Source organism: Lactuca virosa, chromosome 1, assembly GCF_052849685.1.
Source record: "Lactuca virosa cultivar CGN04683 chromosome 1, Lactuca_virosa_CGN04683_v6, whole genome shotgun sequence".
In the NCBI taxonomy this organism is placed as follows: domain Eukaryota; kingdom Viridiplantae; phylum Streptophyta; class Magnoliopsida; order Asterales; family Asteraceae; genus Lactuca; species Lactuca virosa.
Genome location: NC_136426.1, coordinates 94,949,706 through 94,972,022, shown reverse-complemented (window position 1 = coordinate 94,972,022; position 22,317 = coordinate 94,949,706). Strand labels below are relative to the sequence as shown.

The following is a 22,317-nucleotide window of genomic DNA, read 5'->3' as shown; positions in this document are numbered from 1 at the left end:
GAAACCAAAGTAATCATCCAACTAACGGACAAGTCAAGTGTGTTTTCAAGAGGAGTATTAGACGATGTGTTAGTGCAAGTTAGTCAACTTCTCCTCCTTTCAGATTTCTATGTTATTGATCTTGAAGAGAATACTCCTTCCTAATCAACTATAATCCTCATTGGAAGACCTTTCATGAATACCAGTCACATGATAATTGATGTCCATAACGAAAAGATCACCATGGAGTTTGATGGAGAGACCATTCACTTCAATATCTCTGAAGCAATGCGGTACCCTAGCAACATTTCCATTGGATTAAGGTGTCTAAGATTATAACTAAATTGGTATAAACTTGTGATTAAAAGAAAAGTCCGTCTTGGGTTGCCCTCATAACTAGAAACTGATTAGAATGACATTTGAAGAGAGATGAAATAATTTAGTAGTTTATATATGATTAATAAATTAATTAGAAATATATTAAATTAATTAATAATTGATCAAATTAATATAGAACTAATTTGAGGTCAATTGGAATTAATTAGAAGTGCAATGGTTGCTTGGTAATTGCTTAATAGTTGAGCAAATGAGAGGTTCTAGAAACCTCTTGCTATGGATGGATTTTAGAGTGACTTTAAAGGCAATCTAGAATGATCCATTTGATATAAGGAAAGTAGATAATTGTCAGGATTTGAAATATTATTATTTTATGTTCAAATCTAGGGTTTCTAGGGTTTTCTGGCAGCTATATAAATAGGCATAAGCCTTGCAAGTTTCGGATACTTCTTTCTAAGATACCCTATCCGAAAATCCACATACCATCTCCTCTCTCCTCTTTCATCTCTTGTGTTCTAGTTTCTAGCTTTTTGTGTGAGTCATTAGAGGCATCATCCTTTTGGTGCTAACTTTTTGAAGATCTACAAAGGAAGAAATGAATGGAATTGTTTGCATTAACAAATCAAAAGGTATATAACCCTAATATATGAATTTCAATTGATGTAGGGTTTATGTAGGGTTTCTAGTTCATAGTATGTTGTCTTTAATATGAAGACATAGATCCTTATAGGTTGCATGTACCCTTAATTGTTAAGTGTTATCTTTCCGCATTGCACATGAATTTTATAACCTTCGAAAACCATTAGTGGCATTGGAGAATGGTTGTCTCACATTAAATGTGCACGAGACGAATTGAAAACAAAAAAAATGAAAACGACGCCCCGTGCTTATTGTTTTTCATTTTTCTGCCCGGTTTTGCTGCCTTATCTGATTAGTTGGTTGTTAATTAGTCATTATCTGGTTTTCGTTTTGTTAAAATCCGAATTTTACTTGCCTTATATGATTAAAAACCCTTATTTTGAGTATAATGAGATAAACCTGGAAACCTAATCTTGTTATAAGGTAATTGTATGATTATCCTTATGGATTTTAATATCTAAGTTAATTAATGCTAATCAAAAGTTAAATATTAAATCCTTAAATTATTTAAATGATTAAATTAATTTAATTAATAGTTTAATTAGAAGATAAAGATAAATTATTTATTGGTTTAAAAAGATTAATTAATTAATAGTTAATTTTATAAATTAAATTTTAAACCTTAAAGTTTTTAAAATGTTTAAAATACAACCTATGCATATGTAAAACAACTTTAATCCTATATGTATAAGAAAATTCAATCGAATGAATAGTAGGCATCATTCAGAAAGTCATGCTATAAGAGGGGGTATAAGGAAACGACCTACAAAATGACCGTTGAATGAATATCCTTTTCACCCACCGCTCATTTGTGTGGTGGAGGGTCATTAGCCGAAAGGATTGATGCATATAAAACATTAAAAGTATAATTAATAAAGTACTAGAACATTTTTCAAAAAATCTCACTTTAGTTATTTTAGAAAAAAAAATGTGAAATGTATACGAATCCATTAAAAAGAACATCATTTCTATGCTAGTCGTTAGTGGAGCATGTGTGGTAAACCAACACACTAATGTGGGACTACAAAGTAGAAATAATGGCATATAATCGATTTTATGATTGTTGATGGAGCATATGTGGTTTACTGGCACATTAAAGTGAGATCATAAGTGACCTCGAGTATGTCGTGTGTGTTTGTATTGTTATTCACATCTTGTTTGTGATCCTCGGCATCCCAATCACAAATGGAAAAGCATAATCTAAGATTAAACATGCCATTCATAAGATTCAATGAATCTCAAAAGATCTAGGAGTTTCATATTAGATTCAAATTGGAATTGTGCCTACCTAAATAAATTTGTAATTAAATTACGTCATCCCTCTTCTCATTTCGAATTGATCCTAGCCTTGAAAATTAATTTTAGTTCAAATATTTAAGGATATACATGAACTAATTAAAATGTCTCTCTCAACAGATATATGGAAATGGTGAAACTTCTGCTACTAAAAAATATACTCCAAATTCGAACTTCATTCTCTTATCAATTTCGTCCAAGGAAAAGCTCGATGGTCGAAACTATATGGATTGGATAAGAAACTAGAAGATGACTCTTCGTTATGAGAACAAAGATTATGTTCTTGATAACCCCATTCTTAAGATTGATGAATTGACTGCTAATCCTGAAGAATTAGCTATCCACAAACAACATACTGACGACGCTACTAAGGTCGCTTGCATAATGGTTGCAATCACGATACTTGAGCTACAAAAGTTCTATAAGGACTATTGGCCATAAGAAATGAGCTTGGATCTTGCTGAAAAGTTTCACAAGAAAGCAAGACAAGAAAGTTATGAAGTCGTCAAGTTCCTAATGGCGTGTAAGCTAAAGGAGGGAGAATCTGTTTGTACTTATGTGAAAAAGATGCAGAGATATGTGGATAGGTTGGAAAAACTCAATGTCACATTAGACAAGGAGTTGCCATTGACATGGTCCTTAACTCCCTACCTGCTAGTTATGACCAATTCATCTTGAGCTATCATTTGAACAACATAGAGATAACATTGACCCAACTCCACAACTTGTTACAAACTGCTGAATAGGGAATGAAGAAGAATCATGTATCTTTTGTGAAAAGTGCTCCTATCCTGGCCATCAATCATCATAGAGGAAAGAAAAATAAGGCAAATGCCCAACCCAATTAGAAAAGGAAAGCCTATGCTGGAGCATCCAGTAACAGGTCAAAGGGGAAAGCCCATCCTGATATTCTAGTTGTTAGTGATCCGAAAGAGGACACATGTTTTAACTGCAATAAAAAAGGGCATTAGAAGAAAAATTGCCCAAAGTACCTTTAAGAATTGAAAGAATGAAAGATCAAGCCTTTAGTTATTTACACTATCCAAATCAATAACACACAACTTTCTCATTCTTGAGTCCTTGATACAGAATATGGTTTCCACATTTGTTTTGATTTGTAGGGATTAAGAGAAAGTGAGGAAGTGGAGCAAGGAAGCTTGAACATGGTCATAGGGAATAGGTGTACTTCACATGTTACCAAGATTGGGACTTATGGACTTGTGCTTGATGGTGGTGTTATTGTAGATTTAGTTAACTGTTGTTATGCTTCAGATATGACTAGAAATATTATTTCGTTTCATGCGCTATTTAGACAAGGGTATCTTTTTTCATTTGATAATGAAAATGGTTCTATTTTGGTTTATAATAATGGTATTTTTATATTAAAAGTTTTTCCTTGTAATGACGTGTATGAAACTATAGTTGTGTTGATAACTTAGGTAGTAGTGTATTCAATATTGATTCGTCTAATGGTGTAGACAAAACATGCTTGAGACATTGTCGTCTTGGGCAGATAAACAAGAAACGCATCGCCCGACTCCATAAGGATGGAGTGTTGGAATCTATTGACTTAAGGTAAGAAGATGAATGCGAGTCTTGGCTATTGGGCAAGATGAAAAAATCACCTTTCACTGGAACAAGTGAAAGAGGTGAAGGAATATTAGATCTGATCCATACAAATGTATGTAGGCCTTTCAGATCTGCCATGTGGGATGCTAATCATTACTACGTGACATTTACAGATGATTATAGCAGATATGGGTACATCTACTTAATCAAACATAAATTAGAAACTTTTTAAAGGTTTAAGGACTTTAAGTACGAGTCGAGAATCAATTGGGCAAGAAGATAAAGATGCTCTGATCTAATAGTGGTGGAGTGTATCTTAATATCGAGTTCAACGACTACCTCAAGGAATGTGGAATTGTTTCACAATTGACACCTCCTAGAACAACACAACTTAATGGTGTGGTTAAGAGGCGCAATCGAACCTTGTTAGACATGGTTCGTTCCATGATGAGTCGAGCCACTTGTAACACCCTAAATTTTTCACAACTTTTTCAAACTTTAAAATGATATGGTTTAAACAAAATCATTATGGGTATTGACCCACATTTAATAAAAATTGGTCCCACAAAAACATTTATGATTTAAATATTGGGTGTTACCATTAAGTACCATACAAAACATAGCAAACAAATAAGAATTACATTGATATCATTTAAAAGAACTTAACAAGTTTCACTCCATTCTCTATCTCTTAACTTAAATCTTCCATATATCATCTTTTCTCCTTAATTACAACCTGGGATACATGACACTAAACGTAAGACAAAAATGTCTCGTGAGCTATGCGGGTTTGTGGCCCAAAACATTTATCATATTTACATTAAAAACATTTATTCTTTGAAAAACATATTTCAATAGACATTTTCCACAATTTGTTCCATATCAAAACATTTTATTAGTTATAACATAATTCAAAAGACATTTCTTTTCACATTCCATTCCTTTCTTCATTAATGGCTAATTTAAGTTTAAACCGTTGCCATTTTCATACTAAGGGTCTACTTCCAATAAAGGAACCACTCCCAAGTCTAGACCAATGTGGAAAGAAGAAATCAATCCACCAAGGCATCATTTCCATTAGGACATTTATCTCGCGAAAGGGAGGCGTCACCCCGATAGATTCCTCTAGATTTAGTTACGGGGACATTATGGCTCGAACAATATATTCTTTTCATTACTTTTCGGTTCTTTTCATAACTTTCCATTTCTTTTCATTACTTTCCATGTTTTACATATTTCATACGTTAGTATCAAAATACTCATTTCAAAAGTAAAACATCTATATTTCAAAATATTTCAAACACGTTATCAAAACATTTGTTCTTCCAAAACGTTCTTTGTTTTCAAAAAACATTTATTTCCTTCAAGGCATTCTTTCCAAAAGCATTTAACACTTTCATTTTAAAATGTTTCATATATATAAAAGAATTAGTATTTCATTATATAAAATCATTTTTCCATGTACCCCAAAGTGGGAAAAATGTCAACACGTACTCACCTTAGTAGCTAGGTATGACTAGTTACACTACTCTCCTTGCTCATTGCTTGTTGATCTTGGATCAAACCTATTTCAATACAACAATTTTACTTTTCACCAATACAATGTCCCACAATTATTTCATATATTTACTAAGTATAACTTAACCCATTTGTTTCATAATTTCTCACAAATGGTAACCAACTATACTTTTGGTAACTGAGTTTAATTTACCACTTGCTTCACAACTCATATAAAACTAATGACTGTATTAATCTAGTCCTTCCAATATTATTTCAAGTCCATTTCAACAACCAAATATGCAACATAAGGTCATAATACCCATTTTTGACATTTTTACCCTTTTGTCCCACTTTTGACCTGTTAACTATTTTCTTGTATAAAAGCGTTCTAACTCAATGATATATAGCCCAATCATGTAATATATTTTTTTTTCAAATATCAAACTTCATTTAGCTTCTTAATCATCAACATGAAATTACCATTCTTAATTTGTTAGACTTTTACCAAAAGTCAAATGTGTCCCCTTTTTAGGCTAGATGATTATACCAAACTAAATGACTTAAATGACTTGATCATTTGGTGTTTCTAACTCATTACCATCATTACTTCTTAAAAGTAAGCCCAATTTCAATATATATCAATGATATTCCAACAAAATTTTGATTTTAACTTCACATGTTTGACTTTGCCAGAAAAAGTCAAAGTTGTTAAGTTTTAAAGTCATCAATTATCATGTCTTTGTTCCTTTCTAACATCCAATTTGACATCAAACATGATTTATAGTTTCTAACTTGTTTATAATATGTTTTTTCTTAAGTTTCAGTTAACAAAATATCTATGTAGACTTGAAAATTCAATACTTTGAACTTATAGTTGAAGCATTCCAAGAGCTTAAAGCATATTCAGTAAGACTTAAATCATCAAAAAAAATCACTTGAATATTGATGTTTATATGTTCAATATAAATTGTATTCCCATAATCCAAAGCCACATTTTACATGCATTCAGTTAATCCCAACTAATTTATCTCTTTCAAGAACAATGTACGTAGGTTTAGGAAAAATACCTTTCAATCTTGTAATAAGAAATCTAAAATAAAAAAGTGAAGAGGATAAATTTCATGATTTCCAGCAACCATTAACAACCACCATCACATAGTAGAACCTCCGGTCAGCAGCCACCATCGCCTCAAGTCGCCAGTTACAGTGGTGTCACCACCACAGGTCCAACAGCAGCAACAACGAAGTTGTTGCCCCTTATTTCTTCCTCTCGCTGCTCTCTTTTTATTCCATCTCTCTATTTCTTCTTACTTCAATTTCTCTATATCTAAATACACACATACACATACACACAGACGAAATAGAGAGATAATGGTCTTTCCCCCTCTTCTTGTTGTTTATCTCACGAGCACACACACATTGATTGTGTGTGTGCATTCTATTTTATTTGGAAAAATCATAAAAGAATACACGCTATATTTTAAGCCTAGAATTATATGTTACATCCCCCTCTGGCACGTATCACAATATTGTCCGCTTTGGGCTCCCGGCACGAAAACTTCCCAAGGGGTCACCCATCCCTGGATTGTTCTCACCCGGGCACGCTTAACTTCAGAGTTCTTATGGGATATGTTGCCCTCACGGCTTTAAAACGTGTTGTGTCAGAGAAGGTATCCACACCCATTTTAAGGAATTCTTGTTGTTTATCACACGAGCACACACATCGATTGTGTGTGTGCATTCTATTTTATTTGGAAAAATCATAAAAGAATACACGCTATATTTTAAGCCTAACATTATATGTCACATCCCCCTCTGACACGTATCACAATATTGTCCGCTTTGGGCTCTCGACACGAAAACTTCCTAGGGGGTCACCCATCCCTGGATTGTTCTCGTCTGAGCACGCTTAACTTCATAGTTCTTATAGGATATGTTGCCCTCACGACTTTAAAACATGTTGTGTCAGAGAAGGTATCCACACCCCTTTTAAGGAATTCTTAGTTCTCCTTCCCAACCGATGTGGGATCAGGTGCAACTAGGGGTGTCAATTTATGACACTACACGATAAAAATACACGAAACGAAACGAAAATCGAGACGAAATCAAAATTCGAATTCTTGTTCGTGTCGTTTTTGTGTCAAGATTAAAAAACATGATGTCGTGTCGTGTCGAGTTCGTGTTCATAAATCGACACGAAATTGAGACGATTCAAGCATGTGGTTGTCGTGTTTTTCGTTTTTGTCGTGTTATATATCTTTAAGTATGAACAAAATATACTAATAGTTATGTAATATTATCTTTGTCGTGTCGTGTCGTGTATTCGTGTTTTAATTGGTTCGTTTTCGTGTTAATTAAAAAAACACGACATTATGTCGTGTAGTGTTCGTGTTATACAAAACATTGTCGTGCCGTGTCAGGCAAAAACACGACACGACTGCCCGATTTGACAGCCCTAGGTGCAGCCCACCTTCACCCCCCCCCCCCCCCCCCTCATTATAGGATTCGACGTCCTTGGCGAAAAAATCGGCCCGTGCCCTAGCTATGATACCATTTGTAACATCCCCCTCTGGCACATATCATAATATTGTCCGCTTTGAGCTCCCGGTACGAAAACTTCCAAGGGGGTCACCCATACCTGGATTGCTCTTGCCCGAGCACGCTTAACTGCAGAGTTCTTATGGGATCTGCTGCCCTCACGGCTTTAAAACACGTTGTGTCAGGGAAGATATCCACACCCCTTATAAGGAATGTTTAGTTCTCCTTCCCAACCGATGCGAGATCAGGTGCAGCTAACCTGCCCGCCTTCACCCTCCATTATAGATTTCGACGTCCCCGTTGAACACATCGACCCGTGCCCCAACTCTGATACCATTTGTAACATCCCCCTTTGGCACGTATCACAATATTGTCCGCTTTGGACTCCCGACACGACAACTTCCCAGGGGGTCACCCATCCATGAATTGCTTTCGTTCGGGCACGCTTAACTACAAAGTTCTTATGGCGCACACTTGACGCGCAAGTAAAGATTTTTCAAAAATCATTACTTCCTCATGTGTGCTCCAATCTAGGCCATCTTTATATCTATGTGATGATCTCAACAGGTACTACAACTTTCCTTTTGGTTGTTTTGGCCGGTTTTGACTTTCATTTTCAAGCCCAACGGGGGTAAGAATTAATGATTTTATAAAAATCATAACTTACTCATATAGATCCCGTTTTCGACAAACTTTTTCCTAAAGTTTATATCTCGAGGAGCACTACGAAACTCCTTTTTGCACTTTTAGTCAAAACTCAACCAATCTTTAAGTACCGTTTCGACGTAATTAATTTTAGCTACGCGGTTGATTTCTATTTTTATAAAATCCATAACTCTCTCCTTCGGAGTCGAATTTTTACGAATCTTATATCATTGAGATCACGTTAACGAGTACTACCCAAGTATGTTAACCGAATCGGAAAACGTCACAACTTTTTGGTCGCTAATTTTTAGATTCTAATGGACAGTTTTTAGCAAATAAATGTAAACATATATGATTCTTATTATCTTGAAAATCGAATATTACAATGCTTTCTATTACATTTATTTTCCTATTATTTCCTAATGGTGACTAGTGATGGAATTTCTCAGGGTTGTCACGGTCTCCCCCCCCCATTTGTCAATCAGGGGGCGATATATAGTTCATAATTTGCAAATCAGTTGTGCATTGGTTTACCCAAATGTATCCCATAACTGGATGTTATAAAGAGTAATCTCATGCATGATTTGGTAAGTAAAGTGTATCAATATATAGTCAAAGTAATTTTTCCTTTTGCCCCAACAGGAAAAGCGATATCTGTGGGCCCATTGATGATTTGATATGTTACAAACAATTCATGTACTTTGAATCAGGGTGGACATTTTGACTAGACCAAACTGGTTTCGGAGAATATTGTGAACCGTGGACCTGACCAGACGAGGCTTACCGGGTCTAGGTCTTGGTCTGGGTTTTTCGGTTCTTGGACCGGTACAACTGTACAGACATATGATACAACTCGTTAAAACGCATTTTTGGGTTTGCTACAACTCGTTAAAATGAATATGTTGATGCATTTTATATGTTATAACTCGTTAAAATGAATACGTTTTTTGGTTTGATACGTTAAAATGAATACTTTTTTACTTTATCGCATTTCATGCATAACTAATCCAATTTTATCTATAATATTATAACTTGCAAAATTAAGTTTTCAAATAAATGCAACTAACATATAAATCAACTTCACCAACAAAAGTTAAGATTCTTAACACAAACATACAAAAGTAATTACCGTAACACCAAAAATCATAGTTTAAACTTTAAAATCAATCCAACTAACAAACGTCATAATCTAATCTTCCATTAACCTCTTCTCCATATCTTTGTCATCTAAATTAAACATGTTTAAAGCTTGCGTAATCTTTACATAAACACAAAATGAAAATGTTGTTAGTATTTAATAAAAAGTAATATAGTCTAAAAAATAACTGAAATATTTCAGCTTTGATATCCTAACTTTGAAAGATTATAATTCATTGAATATAATACCAAAAATGACAAACTTATAGTCTAAACTCACATAAAAACTCTAAATTACATGTTGGAAAAAAACCGCATGTCAATCCGAATTCAAACGAATGAGTTATGATTGTTTAATTATTTTCACAGAATACAAATGTTTTAAATAATAGTTGAAAAGTTGAAATATTTCAGCTTTGATATCCCAGCTTTGAAGGAATGTAATTTATTGAATATACCACAACAAACGATAAAATTATAGTTTAAACTCATTTACAAACTCTAAATTACACGTTGAAAAAAACGGCATGTCATTCCGACCCAAAACGAATGAGAGATTTCTGTTTAAAAAAGAATATATTTAATTGTTTTTTAAAATTAGACCGGACCGAACCATTAAAAAGACCGGACGGTTTTGATGAAATCCTATAATAGATCCGAGGGTTCGAAAAAAAGTCTGGTCCGATCCGGTCCACCGTCATCCAAGCTTTTTAATGAGTCAAACCCCACGTATTTTTATTTTTATGAGTGTTGGGTTTTCGATTCCAAAATCGATTGGTTTGGAATCTGAAACGCTATGCCGCCGCCGCCTCCTCCTTTTATCAGGTTGGGTTCTTGCTGTAATTTGGTAAAATGTTCCTGGAACTTCCGTTGGAAGTCTGTTATATCGCTTGCCTATACAACATGCTCCGACGTGGTGGACTCATCTTCGGATACCAGTCATCCGGTCAGTAAGAGTAAGTTTAAGGTTATTAATGAAACCTTGAAGCAGTTAGAAAGTGAACGGAGCAGCGCTTTGTTATTTATCCGTGAATTGAAAGAGTCTGGTTTTAAACATGATTTAGAAACTTACATGTCAGTTGTTCGATTGTTGTGTCATTGGGATTGGGGGAGTATGGATGTAAGGTTAAATAATTTGCTTAATGATGTTATTGATAATACAAATTGGGAAGTTGTTAATTTTGAAATTTCTGATAAACTGTTTGACGCATTGATGGAGGAAAAATTAATAAAAGCTGTTGATGGGTTGGTTGAGGTGTATGCAAGTGTTGGAAAGTTTGAGGAGGCCATGTACACCTTGTCCGAGATGAAAAGTAGGGGTGGACTTGTGGTGTCAACAGAAACGTGTAATTTTGTATTGAACAAGTTGATCATGTGGGACAAAGAGGATATGGTAGAGTCGGTTTACAGAGAACTGAAGAGGAATGGGTTGATTCCGAATGTGTATACATATGGGATGCTGATTAGAGGACATGGTAGGAAGGGTTGTTTGAAAGAAGCTTGGGACGTGTTTGGACAAATGGAAGAGGCTGGAATCGAACCTAATGCTTTCATTTATAGTAGGTATATTCATGTGCTTTGCTGCAATGGGAAAACTGATTTAGCCTTTCAGGTTGTAAAGAAATTGAATAAGCCGCTGCTTGATGTTTTTTCATATGCTTGTGTCATTCGAGGTTTTATAAAAGAGTCGAAGCTACAAGATGCAGAAGATGTGTTGCTTCATGAAATGAAGCTTAGAGAAGTTGTCCCAGATGCACGTTGTTATGGCGCATTAATTCGAGGCTATTGTGAGAAAGGGGACATTGTTAAGGCATTGGTTCTCTGTAAGGAAATGGAATCAAGAGGTATTCAAACAATCGATCATGGGTATGTGAGGTGGATGATGCAATACTTGTGCGGTTTGGGCATGCTTGATGAAGCTCTGTACGTGTTCAAGCATTTTAAGCAGCAATCAAGGGTTTTCCTTGATGGGGTCTCGTTTAGTATTGCGATTGATGCTGCATGTAAACTAGGGAAAATGGATGATGCCATGGGGTTGCTAGAACAGATGAAAGCCAAGCCTCTTGTTATGCACACACTAGGTTCGAAACCTACAGGTAACTTTCCAGATATATATAATATAAGTTTGATAACTTTCCAGATTAATCATTTTTAAATTTCAATTTGTTTAACTTTAACCAGATGAGATGGACCAAAATGGTAAAAATGGCCATTTTGAACAAAAAACTGTTGCAGGGTTCAAGATGTTCATATTTTTCACTTTTGAGTGGTCCAGATGACCTAAGTGACCTAAATGGTCAAACTGACCATTTTGACCTTGCAGGGTTTCAAGAACCATATGTGGGTCAAGATGATGCAGGGGTTCAAAGTGAAGGTGTTCATGATGCCAGAGATGTTGGTCAAGATGATGCAGTGGGTTATGTTGGACAGTTGCATACTACCCAACAAACTTTTGCACTACATCAGATGACTAGTCTCAGTGGTCATCATGCTGTGATTCTGAAGAAACTTAGGGAGTCTCGCAAGTGGTGAAGATGAAGATTAGGAAGGCGTTTTTCTGACAAAGACAGTGATGAAGCCTGGTGACATTTTATTTTGCATGTTAAGATGCTTAAATCTTTTTTGCATTTTATTATTCTATTTTGATTTTGATATGTTTTTTGTAGACAGTATATATGTTTGGTAAATTGATAAAGCTTAAAGATCTAACATGCAAGATATATTTTTTTTGTTTTTTGTAATTACCTAATTAATGTTTCATGATTTGAGATAATGTATGCTATTTTCATTACTCATGCTAGCAGCCTCTTAAGGTATACCAACTTGATAAGTTCTTAATGCTACATGGCTTGATAGCAGCAGCCTCTTGAACAAGCTTTTGCTAATGTATGTTGTAGCATGTGACAAAACAAGCAGTAACATCATGTGCGCATTTCCACTGATTCATGACATTACATTGCATTAGATTACAAAACAACACCAACAAACCAGTTTACCAAGGCAAACATCATAAGAAAATACAATCCTACCATTTACATTGGGCTAACAATTCTCATTTTACATGGAAGCAACATGAACTACCTTTGCTTAGCTTAGACTTGTGCTGTTGTGCACACTCGACCGCTTCTTCAAATCTTTTCCCTTTTCTGTATATTTCTGCAACTTTGACTTGAACATTTGGACCTCTTTCTCCATTTCTTCATGCACCAATTTATGTATATTAAATAATGTATTTAATCTTTTAAATAAATATCGTCTTTCTTAATAACATCTTATTTAGTCCAATGATAATATAATTTTTTTAACCTAAAAAATCCTGAGAATTTTTAATAATACAACGACTGACTTATGGTAAACAACATATATACAACTATTAGTATTTTTACCGGACAATTGTAATCTCGTATAATGAGCAGACATACGCCTACTACCTTATAAAAAGGCCACCATTATCATTTGTTCCAAAATAAATACTTATCTTCAGTTATCCTAAATTGAATTTTCTAATATATGAAACTTATTTATTATTTTAATTTTAATGCTAACTATTCAACATTCAATCTAAAGGAAATCTTCAGAAAAGTCCTAAAATTTTATCATTTTTACGAAAAAGTCACAAACTAAAATTTGTTTACGAAAAAACATTAAATACCAGTAAAAATGGCGATTTGACCAATTTTTCCCTGTTTACCGGTTTCATTACTTACATATTTCATTAAAGTCCCATTATTTTACTCTAATTTACGAATAAGTCCCAAATTAAAATTTAGTGATGATTTAGTCATTTTCTCCATGTAACATACATTTTATCAGTTTCATTGTTGATTTAGACATCTAGTCGTTAAATTTGCTGATAAGATGGATAAGATGGGTTATATAATGTTACATTTACTATAAAATTTGATATCCATCTCATTGACTCATTTATGACTATTTATCTAGGTTAGCAATGAAGCCAATAAAATGTGTGTTTCCGGAAAAAAAAAAAAAAAAGACAGAAAATGAGTTGGTGTCTGATGAGATGGATATATTAGGTTACATAAGGTTAGATAGACTATTTGAAATTTCTTACAAACGTAAAAAATGACGTAGTTGTTGCTACTTTATGTAATTATTGCAGTCTTCATTAGATACATTTTATATTCCAAAAAAAAATATACATTATATCAAGATATCAAGTTTTATGGTAAACATAACATTATATAACCCAGCATATCCATCTCACCAGCTCATTTAATGACTAGGCATCCAGGTCAACAATGAAACCGGTAAAATTTATGTTACATGGAGAAAAAGGCTAAATCATCACCAAATTTTAGTTTGGGACTTATTCGTAAATTAATGTAATATAATGAGACTTTAATGAAACCGGTAAACCGGGAAAAATGGGTCAAATCGCCATTTTTACTGGTATTTCATGTTTTTTTCGTAAACAAATTTTACTTTGTGACTTTTTCGTAAATTATGGTAAAATTTTAGGACTTTTCTGGAGATTTCCCTTCAATCTAATATACTATATTTATTAATTTAAATATGTATTTTTTTATGAACACCACGTCACTCCAAAGTTGAAGTCTGTGGGATTCCAATCAGAGTTAACTCCACTTTGGAGTGTTTCCTACGGTTATACCGGTCACCACTAGTCCAACTTGTTGGTATATTGTTAGATATAAACTATCATCATTTTATTGCTTCAACACTTGAAATATGGATATACTATATTTAATAATATGTATCATAGTCAACTAAAAAAGCCCTACCTACAACGACGTATCTGCGAGACTTCTTGATCAATTCTGATCATCGTCCGGGGGTTGGGGATTTTTTACACGGTTTATCGAGCAACATGGAATCGAGATTGATGAATGTGAGGGCTGGAACAAGAACTGGAGGTATAGAAGGAATTATAGAGGACACCAAGAAAGGTATGTGGGACGCAATCAATAGCGCGTAAGTTTAGAGGGTTCTTCTTTCTACGTTACAAAATTCCCTGATCCCGATTTAAGGATTGATTTGTAGCGTGTTTGTGCTCATTTGGGAAAAACAGTGAATGATTAACAGATGTCAAATGGGAAAACGGTATGGCTTTGTAAGGTTCTCGGGTATTGGTAATTCGGATCATATAACTAAACAATTGTGTGATATTTGGTTTGGGTATCATAAGTTATTTGCATATTTCCTGAAATTTCCAAGGAAAGGTTGTCTTTCTTCACATAATATGATTCCATCTAAGGTTGAAAAACAAGAAGTCCTGATTAATTTGTATGCAAGTGTTGTTAGGGGATCACCCATGCATAAACGAGGAAAAGAACCGGTGGAGGAAATTATTGAAATTAGTTCCAAGGATTTGTTGTGGAAAAAAAAGAAGCTTGTTTGTCTAGCTAAAGTTAGAGACTTCCATACTCTCACTAGCCTTCGTATGTTATGCTTAGAGGAGGGTTTGATGATTTTGAGATACGTTATGTAGGAGGTCGATGGGTGAAGTTGAGTTCAAAAATAAAGATATGCGTAAAAATTTCTTGGCTAATGAGGCGATGGAGAATTGGCTCTCGGAAAAAATTGTTTGGGATAGAAATTTTGTGCATTTGGAACGTTTAGTATGGGTTGATATTGAATGTCTTCCTTTACATGCATGGAGTAAAGATGCGTTTCGGAAAATTAGTGCTAAATGGGGTGTTATTGTACAACTTGATGATAGTCTAGGGGAAGATGTGTATAAGAATCGGGTTTGTATCTTGACGTATTGTCAAGAGATCATATCGGAGGTGGTGAAGATTAATGTTGATGAGGCAGTGTTCCAAGTTCCATTTAAAGAAACTCATGGTTGGACTCCATCTTTTACTATCGGTCTTCCTAAATCAGGGGTAGAGGGTAGTGACGGGAACGATAATTATGAAGAAGACGATAATGTAAATTTCTGTCATTATCAGCAACACCCAAGTTCAATAACACCTACAGGTGGCGAGCCTGTCAGCGTTCCACTGGACTGTCTAGAAGAGTCTGTGGTCGTCATCTAAACTCCGCTAGATGACTGAATTAGCAACAACATCGAGACCTCTCATCATTTTATTTAATCACACATCCGCTATCTGTGAATCAGCAACAACTGAATCATCCCCTAATTTCTCGGCCAGAAAAGACCGATTTAATTTATGCTTTTTAAAATAAAATCAGAGAAATCTTTTTAAAAGATGTTGCGGAATTGGTCCCCAAAACAAAACATGATAAAAGTTTGTCAAAACCTTTCTTTAAGAAATATATAATTTCCTTTTATATCAAAACCTCGGGATGTCATGTTCCGATACAGATCAAAAGCATAAACAAGACATTATAAGCCTTACAACAATTATTTATAACTACTGGCCTATAATCCAAAAATCACTCATCATCATCATCCGACTATGCTCGGGGTCCACTACCTGTAATCATAAAAAGCTGAGTGGGTCAGGCTTGGAAGCCTGGTGAGCATATAGGGCCCACAATAAATAAATTTATTATACTTAAACAACAATCAATCAACCAAATTACCCCAACCCCATTATCTTATTTATTTCTTAAGGGTTTACCCTAAGATTCAACTATCATTCCTTCCTAAGGATTCATCCTAAGGAATAGGCACAATGTCACACCATCGCCAGGGTTTATACAACAGGTGCTAAGTCCATAGCTCTCATTTATCGACAGTATTATTGACAGTATTCGTGTTGGGTTTTAGTATACTACAACATCCTATGGTGCACATACAACCCTAAATACCTTGGATCTATGTTTTCTCTATTATACATGCAAATATGAAGTTTCCAAGATATTACCCTATACTAGCATACAAATATCATATACTTAGGGTAATAAAATAGATAGAATACATACCTTTTTTTGATGTAACTTGTCTTCATGAAGCTTGAGTGCCTAGTGCCCCAAGTGTGACACCTCAAATGGTTCACACAACACCATGAACACTTGGAATAACCTTGAGAATAAGGATACTTTGGTTCTCTCTAGTGAAATCGGCCTTGCCCTTTTGTGTACACACACTAGTCCCATTTCACCAACCAATGACATATTTATATAGTGTGGAGATTAGGGTTAAACCCTAATACCCATGACCTTTCATTTCATATGATCCATGGGTTAAACACTCTATGGACTATCCATGAAAGCTTAGCCCAACCTAAATGAACTTGGCCCATCACACACATATATCTTAGAGTCCATATTTAATTAGTTCATTTTGATCACTTAATTAATTATAAATTAATTCTTGATCAATACTAATTAAATAATATGATTATATATTAATATATTAGAACTTATAATATATTAATATAAATCACTAGTATCCTTTTTTCCTCATCTTGTCTATCCAATTGTCCCGATGCCATGCAACCCAAATGGACCATGTCGGGTCGGGTCAAGTCTTACCAATTATAGTTATGGACTTAGACATTAATCCAACAGTCTCCCACTTGGATAAGTCTAAAACTATTATTGAGTATGACTTCAAACCCTGACTAGCAATCGTAGCTCTCAAAAGCTTCTGTCGAACTCTGACCTTGCCGATGAACTCTGACCTTTGTCAATGACTTGTCCATTAGATAAGGGACCATATATTCCTCCATTCTAGATATCATATGGACTGAGACATGGATTATAAATAATTCTCTCTGTCCATTTGTTGTTTCCCGATTTTCGATTCATGATGACTGACTGATTGAACAAATCAAATCAGTCCTGGCTTGGCCAAGCACTCACATGTCTCATCACTAAATCATCGAGGGGCCCACAGATATCGCTTTATCCCGAAGGTAAAAGGAATGGATAAACTTCGACTCATATGGCTTGTTCTACTACTTGTTGAATCATACACAAAGGCACGCTTTATAACATCAAGTTACCAATGCGTTTTCATGCAATCAATGTATAACCAACTCATAGTAACAACTCATATCTCTAGGTTTGAAGAATATAAGATATTATCGTCTCATGATCACTCGTGATAAAATCCATGAAGTGATTCAAATGAGCGTGGGTTGAATCCAATACTCAGAACTTATGAGCACTCATGAGTGTTGTAGCACCACTTTGTCCAACATCTTAGACCTCTACAAGCCAACCCATGACAGTCTTGATTCATATTTACTTCCAACATATGACCGACTGTGGATAGTTTGAATAACTTAGTCATTCAGGAAGAATGACCTAGTTTATTCTGGAAGTCAAAACATGCAAAATGAAACACAAGAATAAATGAATCAAATATGGTATCAAACCCTATGAATATAAATAGACCACTTTTATTTATCACCATACTGATTACTCATTATTTATTGTTTCGGGTTTTATCAACTTTATACCTGAATTAAAAACACTAGTTGTCCCATGCTCCAAGCATGTACACTATGTTTTTCTAAACAATAGCTTTGCCATACACCAAGTATGCACTCTATATTTGTCTATGATCCTTACTTTGTGAAATAAACCAATTGAACATAATTTCAATGATTCTAATTTCACACTCCCAAATCCTTATCGAAAAATGTGAGAATTTCAAATTCCTATCATTTATCGAAATCTGTTTAGATTTTAAACTTATATGCACTGACCCTCCTGTAATGAATATGTACAAAGTCACAAAGACTTATCAACAGTCATTATAAGGTATTCCAATGGAGATCAACTCCATGGAAACTAAGTCTCATATTCAAAGTATATTGCTTTGGACATGCTTCTTGCATTAAGTTTTCTAATCTTACACAGATAACTTCCACCTATGGAGACAACTCCATATTCGCATTTTGACTATCACTTCTGAATAAGAGATGCCTCTTTTCAGAATATGTCAATATGGTCCTTCCAAAATTAGCACTATACTTCCAACTGTCCCTGAGCAACCAATCTTTGGTAAACCTCAGATTGTCCTCGACAATTGCTTAATCATTTTAGTCATATCCAATTCTAGACCTTTTCCCTTATTAATGCCTCTGGGCATTTGGAAAAATTTAGAAATGACAAATATTATAGCACATGCAATCGATCCTGTACCCAAAGCAAATGGTACACGATTCATGATGTCTCACATAAAAACATGATTCTAGACCAGTCTTTTGCTACAATATTTTTATTTGCCATGTTTTCAAAATTTGACTATGAAGAGGGATGCCGTAATCATAATCGAATTTTGAGAACGCAATATATAGAATTTCCTTAAGTTGAACCAATCCAACATGAAATTCATATATATATTCTTGACTAAAGATGATTAAGGTCTCAATCTAAGCCTTTAGAACTGAAATGAAGTATATCCTCTCCCTTAATTATAGCAAAACAACTTTTTCAATCCCTGCAGCCTCACGAATTGAAACTTTTGTTTTCTATAATTAACATTGCTAACTTGCAACACTAACAATAATTATCATGCTCCCACTAACATGATGATTATTAGCATAACACTTATGCTCCCACTAGCTTTGACATGTACTCAGAAACCAGCTGGACTTCTAGAAATCAATACTTTATTGACTTTCTTACCAAAGTTCAGATTTCTGATACGAGATGCTTTGATAAAACTTTATCAAAATCATACACCTTTCCTTAGATAGCATGCATGTGTGTCTAAACAATTTCAGAACTATGAAAAGGGATGCTGTAATCATAGTCTCAATTGTTTAGACCTTTTGCCATCTGCTTCAAATCTACTTGGTGGAAGTGTTTCCTCACTATCATTTTCATGAATCGGAGAGAAACCTTATGACCCTTAGATTTTATGGTGTATGTGTTCTTATCCATGTGAATCGTCAAAACCATAGTCACAAGACAAGGATAATGACAAATCCAAACTCATATGGACTGAACTTATGCAATCTTAACTTCTTGCCACCTGGCAGTACAGGGCCTGCCATTGCTTCCAAGTTGTTATGCAACCAATTGAGAACTTTCAGAACTCATATGCAAAGCCAACTTTAACTGGAATGGGCACAGAATATGTCAACATGATAGGTTATAAACCTCAAGTCGTGTGCTAGTGAAGAACCTCAGGTTTTATTCTTGATTAGTTCTTGAAATTCTTTTTAGGATCTTTAAGACTCCCACTATCCTCTTGACATATAAGACTATCTTGCCAAATATTCAAGAGATAGTGCGGATTCTTTATCAAGACAAACACTTCACACAATTGGCCTTAGTTGGTCTTTGTTTTATCCAAAACATCATAACTTACCAATTTCAAATGTACAAGAGTAGGACACTTTTACTCTTACATTTGACAAGTGTTTTAAACCTTTCTTTAAGATATGGCACTCAAGTTACAATCTTGGAGTATGACTCTAAGAATTGTTTTGGAACGAAGTATGACTCATCTTCCTGATCTAACCATTTCAACAATTCATGACTCCTCTTCTTAGTCATAAGAATGCACTAAGATGACCTTTAGAGGACTAATTGTGATATGATTTCTAAATCATTAAGATGATCACAAACATGATACTAAAGTACTCTCCCATCTTTTCAGATTTGAGAAACTTTTATCTTTCTGCCTAATTTGATTCTTCCCATTCGTCCTGCCATACATTGAGACTTTTCCAATGTTTCAGAATTATACTTAAACTTGTAAGTATAACCATATTTACTAAACTTTAGTAAATCAAATAGTCTTAACGAGCTTTGTGGTGGACATGACCAGTGCACAAGAATGTGTACTCGATCCCTTTAGTCCTTCACTTGACTCACACATCCATGTGAACAAGTAATTAGTCTTGATTTTCCAATGCTTGAAAGTTCTCATTCATCATACTATTCAACTTGCATGATTCCAAGTTTCGGTCCAATTGAAACTTGGGCGATGAGGAACTTTCCTGATTTGGTAAATTTAGACACTACCACAAATGAAAGAATCAAATCCATTTTCCAATATTGCTGTCAATGGAATCATATAAGCAACAATTTTCCACAAATGCCATTGTAAGGATACTTCAAATAAATAAAATTAAACAATTTTCTTTTATTTTAAAACTTTGGGGAAAAACTTATCCTTACAATCCACATGGAAAATTGTTGTTATCTATTCCTTAGCAATATATCATAACTTCTTAAGCAACTGCTCAAAATTCTGATGCGATCGAAATCCACCTTCGCGATCAGAATCAGCATATACTTCCTTTAAGATTTCTCTCTATTCTTTGATTCTTAAAACATCAACATGTGACCCAGTCACATCATGTAATGAGGATCTCAGAATAGAACTTAACATAGTTAGATAATGGGCTCTACCTGATGTAGAGTTTGACTTTAACATCCTTAGGTAAATTTGGCAGTTTTGCAATCAACGCCCCTTCCTTTGGCAAAATAAACATATGGACCCTTTGGTAATGGGACTATGTGACATCCCCATTTTCACGGCCAGAAAAGACCGATTTTGTTTATGCTTTGTTTAAAAATCAGAGTAACATTTTAAATAAAAGTGTTGCGGAATTTGTTCCCAAAATAAAATATGATAAAGATTTATCAAAGCATTTCCGTAGAAATGTATTTCATTAAAAACCTCGGGATGTCATGTTCAATACAGATCAAAAGCATAAACAGTACAATATAAGCCTTACTACATTTATTCATATCTACAGGCCTATATCCGTAATTCTCTCATCCCAAACATCATATCTATGCTCGTGCGCCACTACCTGTAATACAAGAAACTGAGTGGGTCAGGCTTGGGAGCCTGGTGAGCACATAGGGTTTCAACCCACAATAAATAAGTTTATTAATTTCATCAATCAACAATAACCCGATTACCCGTTCCCGTTATCCTCACATTACGTCCCTAAAACACCTATCATAAGGGACCTAGACTAAGGATCAATATCGGGATGGACACTACTGCCAAGGGGTCTCCTCAGCAATAAGTGTCCTAAAGGCAACCATGAGGGGGATGGAGTACACCGGTGAACACATCGTTCACAAACACCTACAGGTTGCGAGCCTGCTAGCGTTCCACTGGACTGTCTAGAAGAGTCCGTGGTCGTCATCCATACTCCGCTAGATGACAGAATCAATAACAACAACATCGAGGCCTCTCATCATTTTATCACACATTTTCTTATTACATCTACCCATGTTTTACCCCAACATTTTTGTAGATATAAAATACATATACAGTTTAAATTATTTAAAACATGTATAAAAATCTTTCATCAGCATAGGCAGCAAGTATTCAGATAATATGCACACATAGCACGTAATTAATATAAAATACTTCATATCTATGTGTAAGATGAAAGTAACTATGCACTCACCTGATTAGGTGGTGACTCGGTACTCGAACAGCACTCCGTTATCTCAAAACAATTTTTCCTTGATCAAAACCTAGTATTAATATCACTAGCGTTTAGTTTTAACGTTAATCGCGACTAATTAATAGTCTGGCTATTATTATTATTATACAAGCGTTAAATAACACCCAATATATAAATAATAATAGCCAAAATAATTATTTTAAGGACCTAATAACATTACTATAATTATTTAAAAGTTATATTAAAAATTTCGTAGGCGTACCTTACTTACAGCGGGTTTTTCTCAAAACCGGACTTCGCTGGAGCAGCGTTTCCGAGCCGAAAGGTTCTTTTCTCGGGACTCCGGGAGCCTCGGGACTTCCTTCGGGTGCTAGGGGGTTTACCTAGACTTTAG

At 34.7% G+C, this 22,317-nt stretch overlaps 1 protein-coding gene and 1 long non-coding RNA gene across 2 annotated transcripts; one reads left to right on the top strand and one right to left on the bottom strand.

Moving 5' to 3' along the window:
* The first annotated feature begins 10,394 nt into the window (after nt 1-10,394).
* Nucleotides 10,395-12,355, top strand: LOC145151734 (putative pentatricopeptide repeat-containing protein At1g13800). Its single transcript, XM_079075364.1, has 2 exons — nt 10,395-11,735; nt 11,963-12,355. Exons 1-2 carry the CDS (start codon nt 10,436-10,438, stop codon nt 12,169-12,171), a joined length of 1,509 nt encoding a protein of 502 aa, XP_078931490.1. The 5' UTR covers nt 10,395-10,435; the 3' UTR covers nt 12,172-12,355.
* An 8,826-nt stretch (nt 12,356-21,181) lies between these two features.
* LOC145105660 (uncharacterized) lies at nt 21,182-22,317 on the bottom strand. The gene is made up of 3 exons (XR_013707384.1): nt 22,186-22,317; nt 21,924-21,993; nt 21,182-21,311 (listed from the first exon to the last, which is right to left on the bottom strand). It is a non-coding gene; the product is annotated as an uncharacterized LOC145105660 (long non-coding RNA).

Bases quoted from the DNA above. Each gene is read 5' to 3' on its own strand.
- LOC145151734 (XM_079075364.1), top strand. From the start codon at position 10,436: ATGCCGCCGCCGCCTCCTCCTTTTATCAGGTTGGGTTCTTGCTGTAAT. The intron at 11,736-11,962 runs GTAACTTTCCAG...TTGACCTTGCAG, and splicing joins ACTAGGTTCGAAACCTACAG to GGTTTCAAGAACCATATGTG.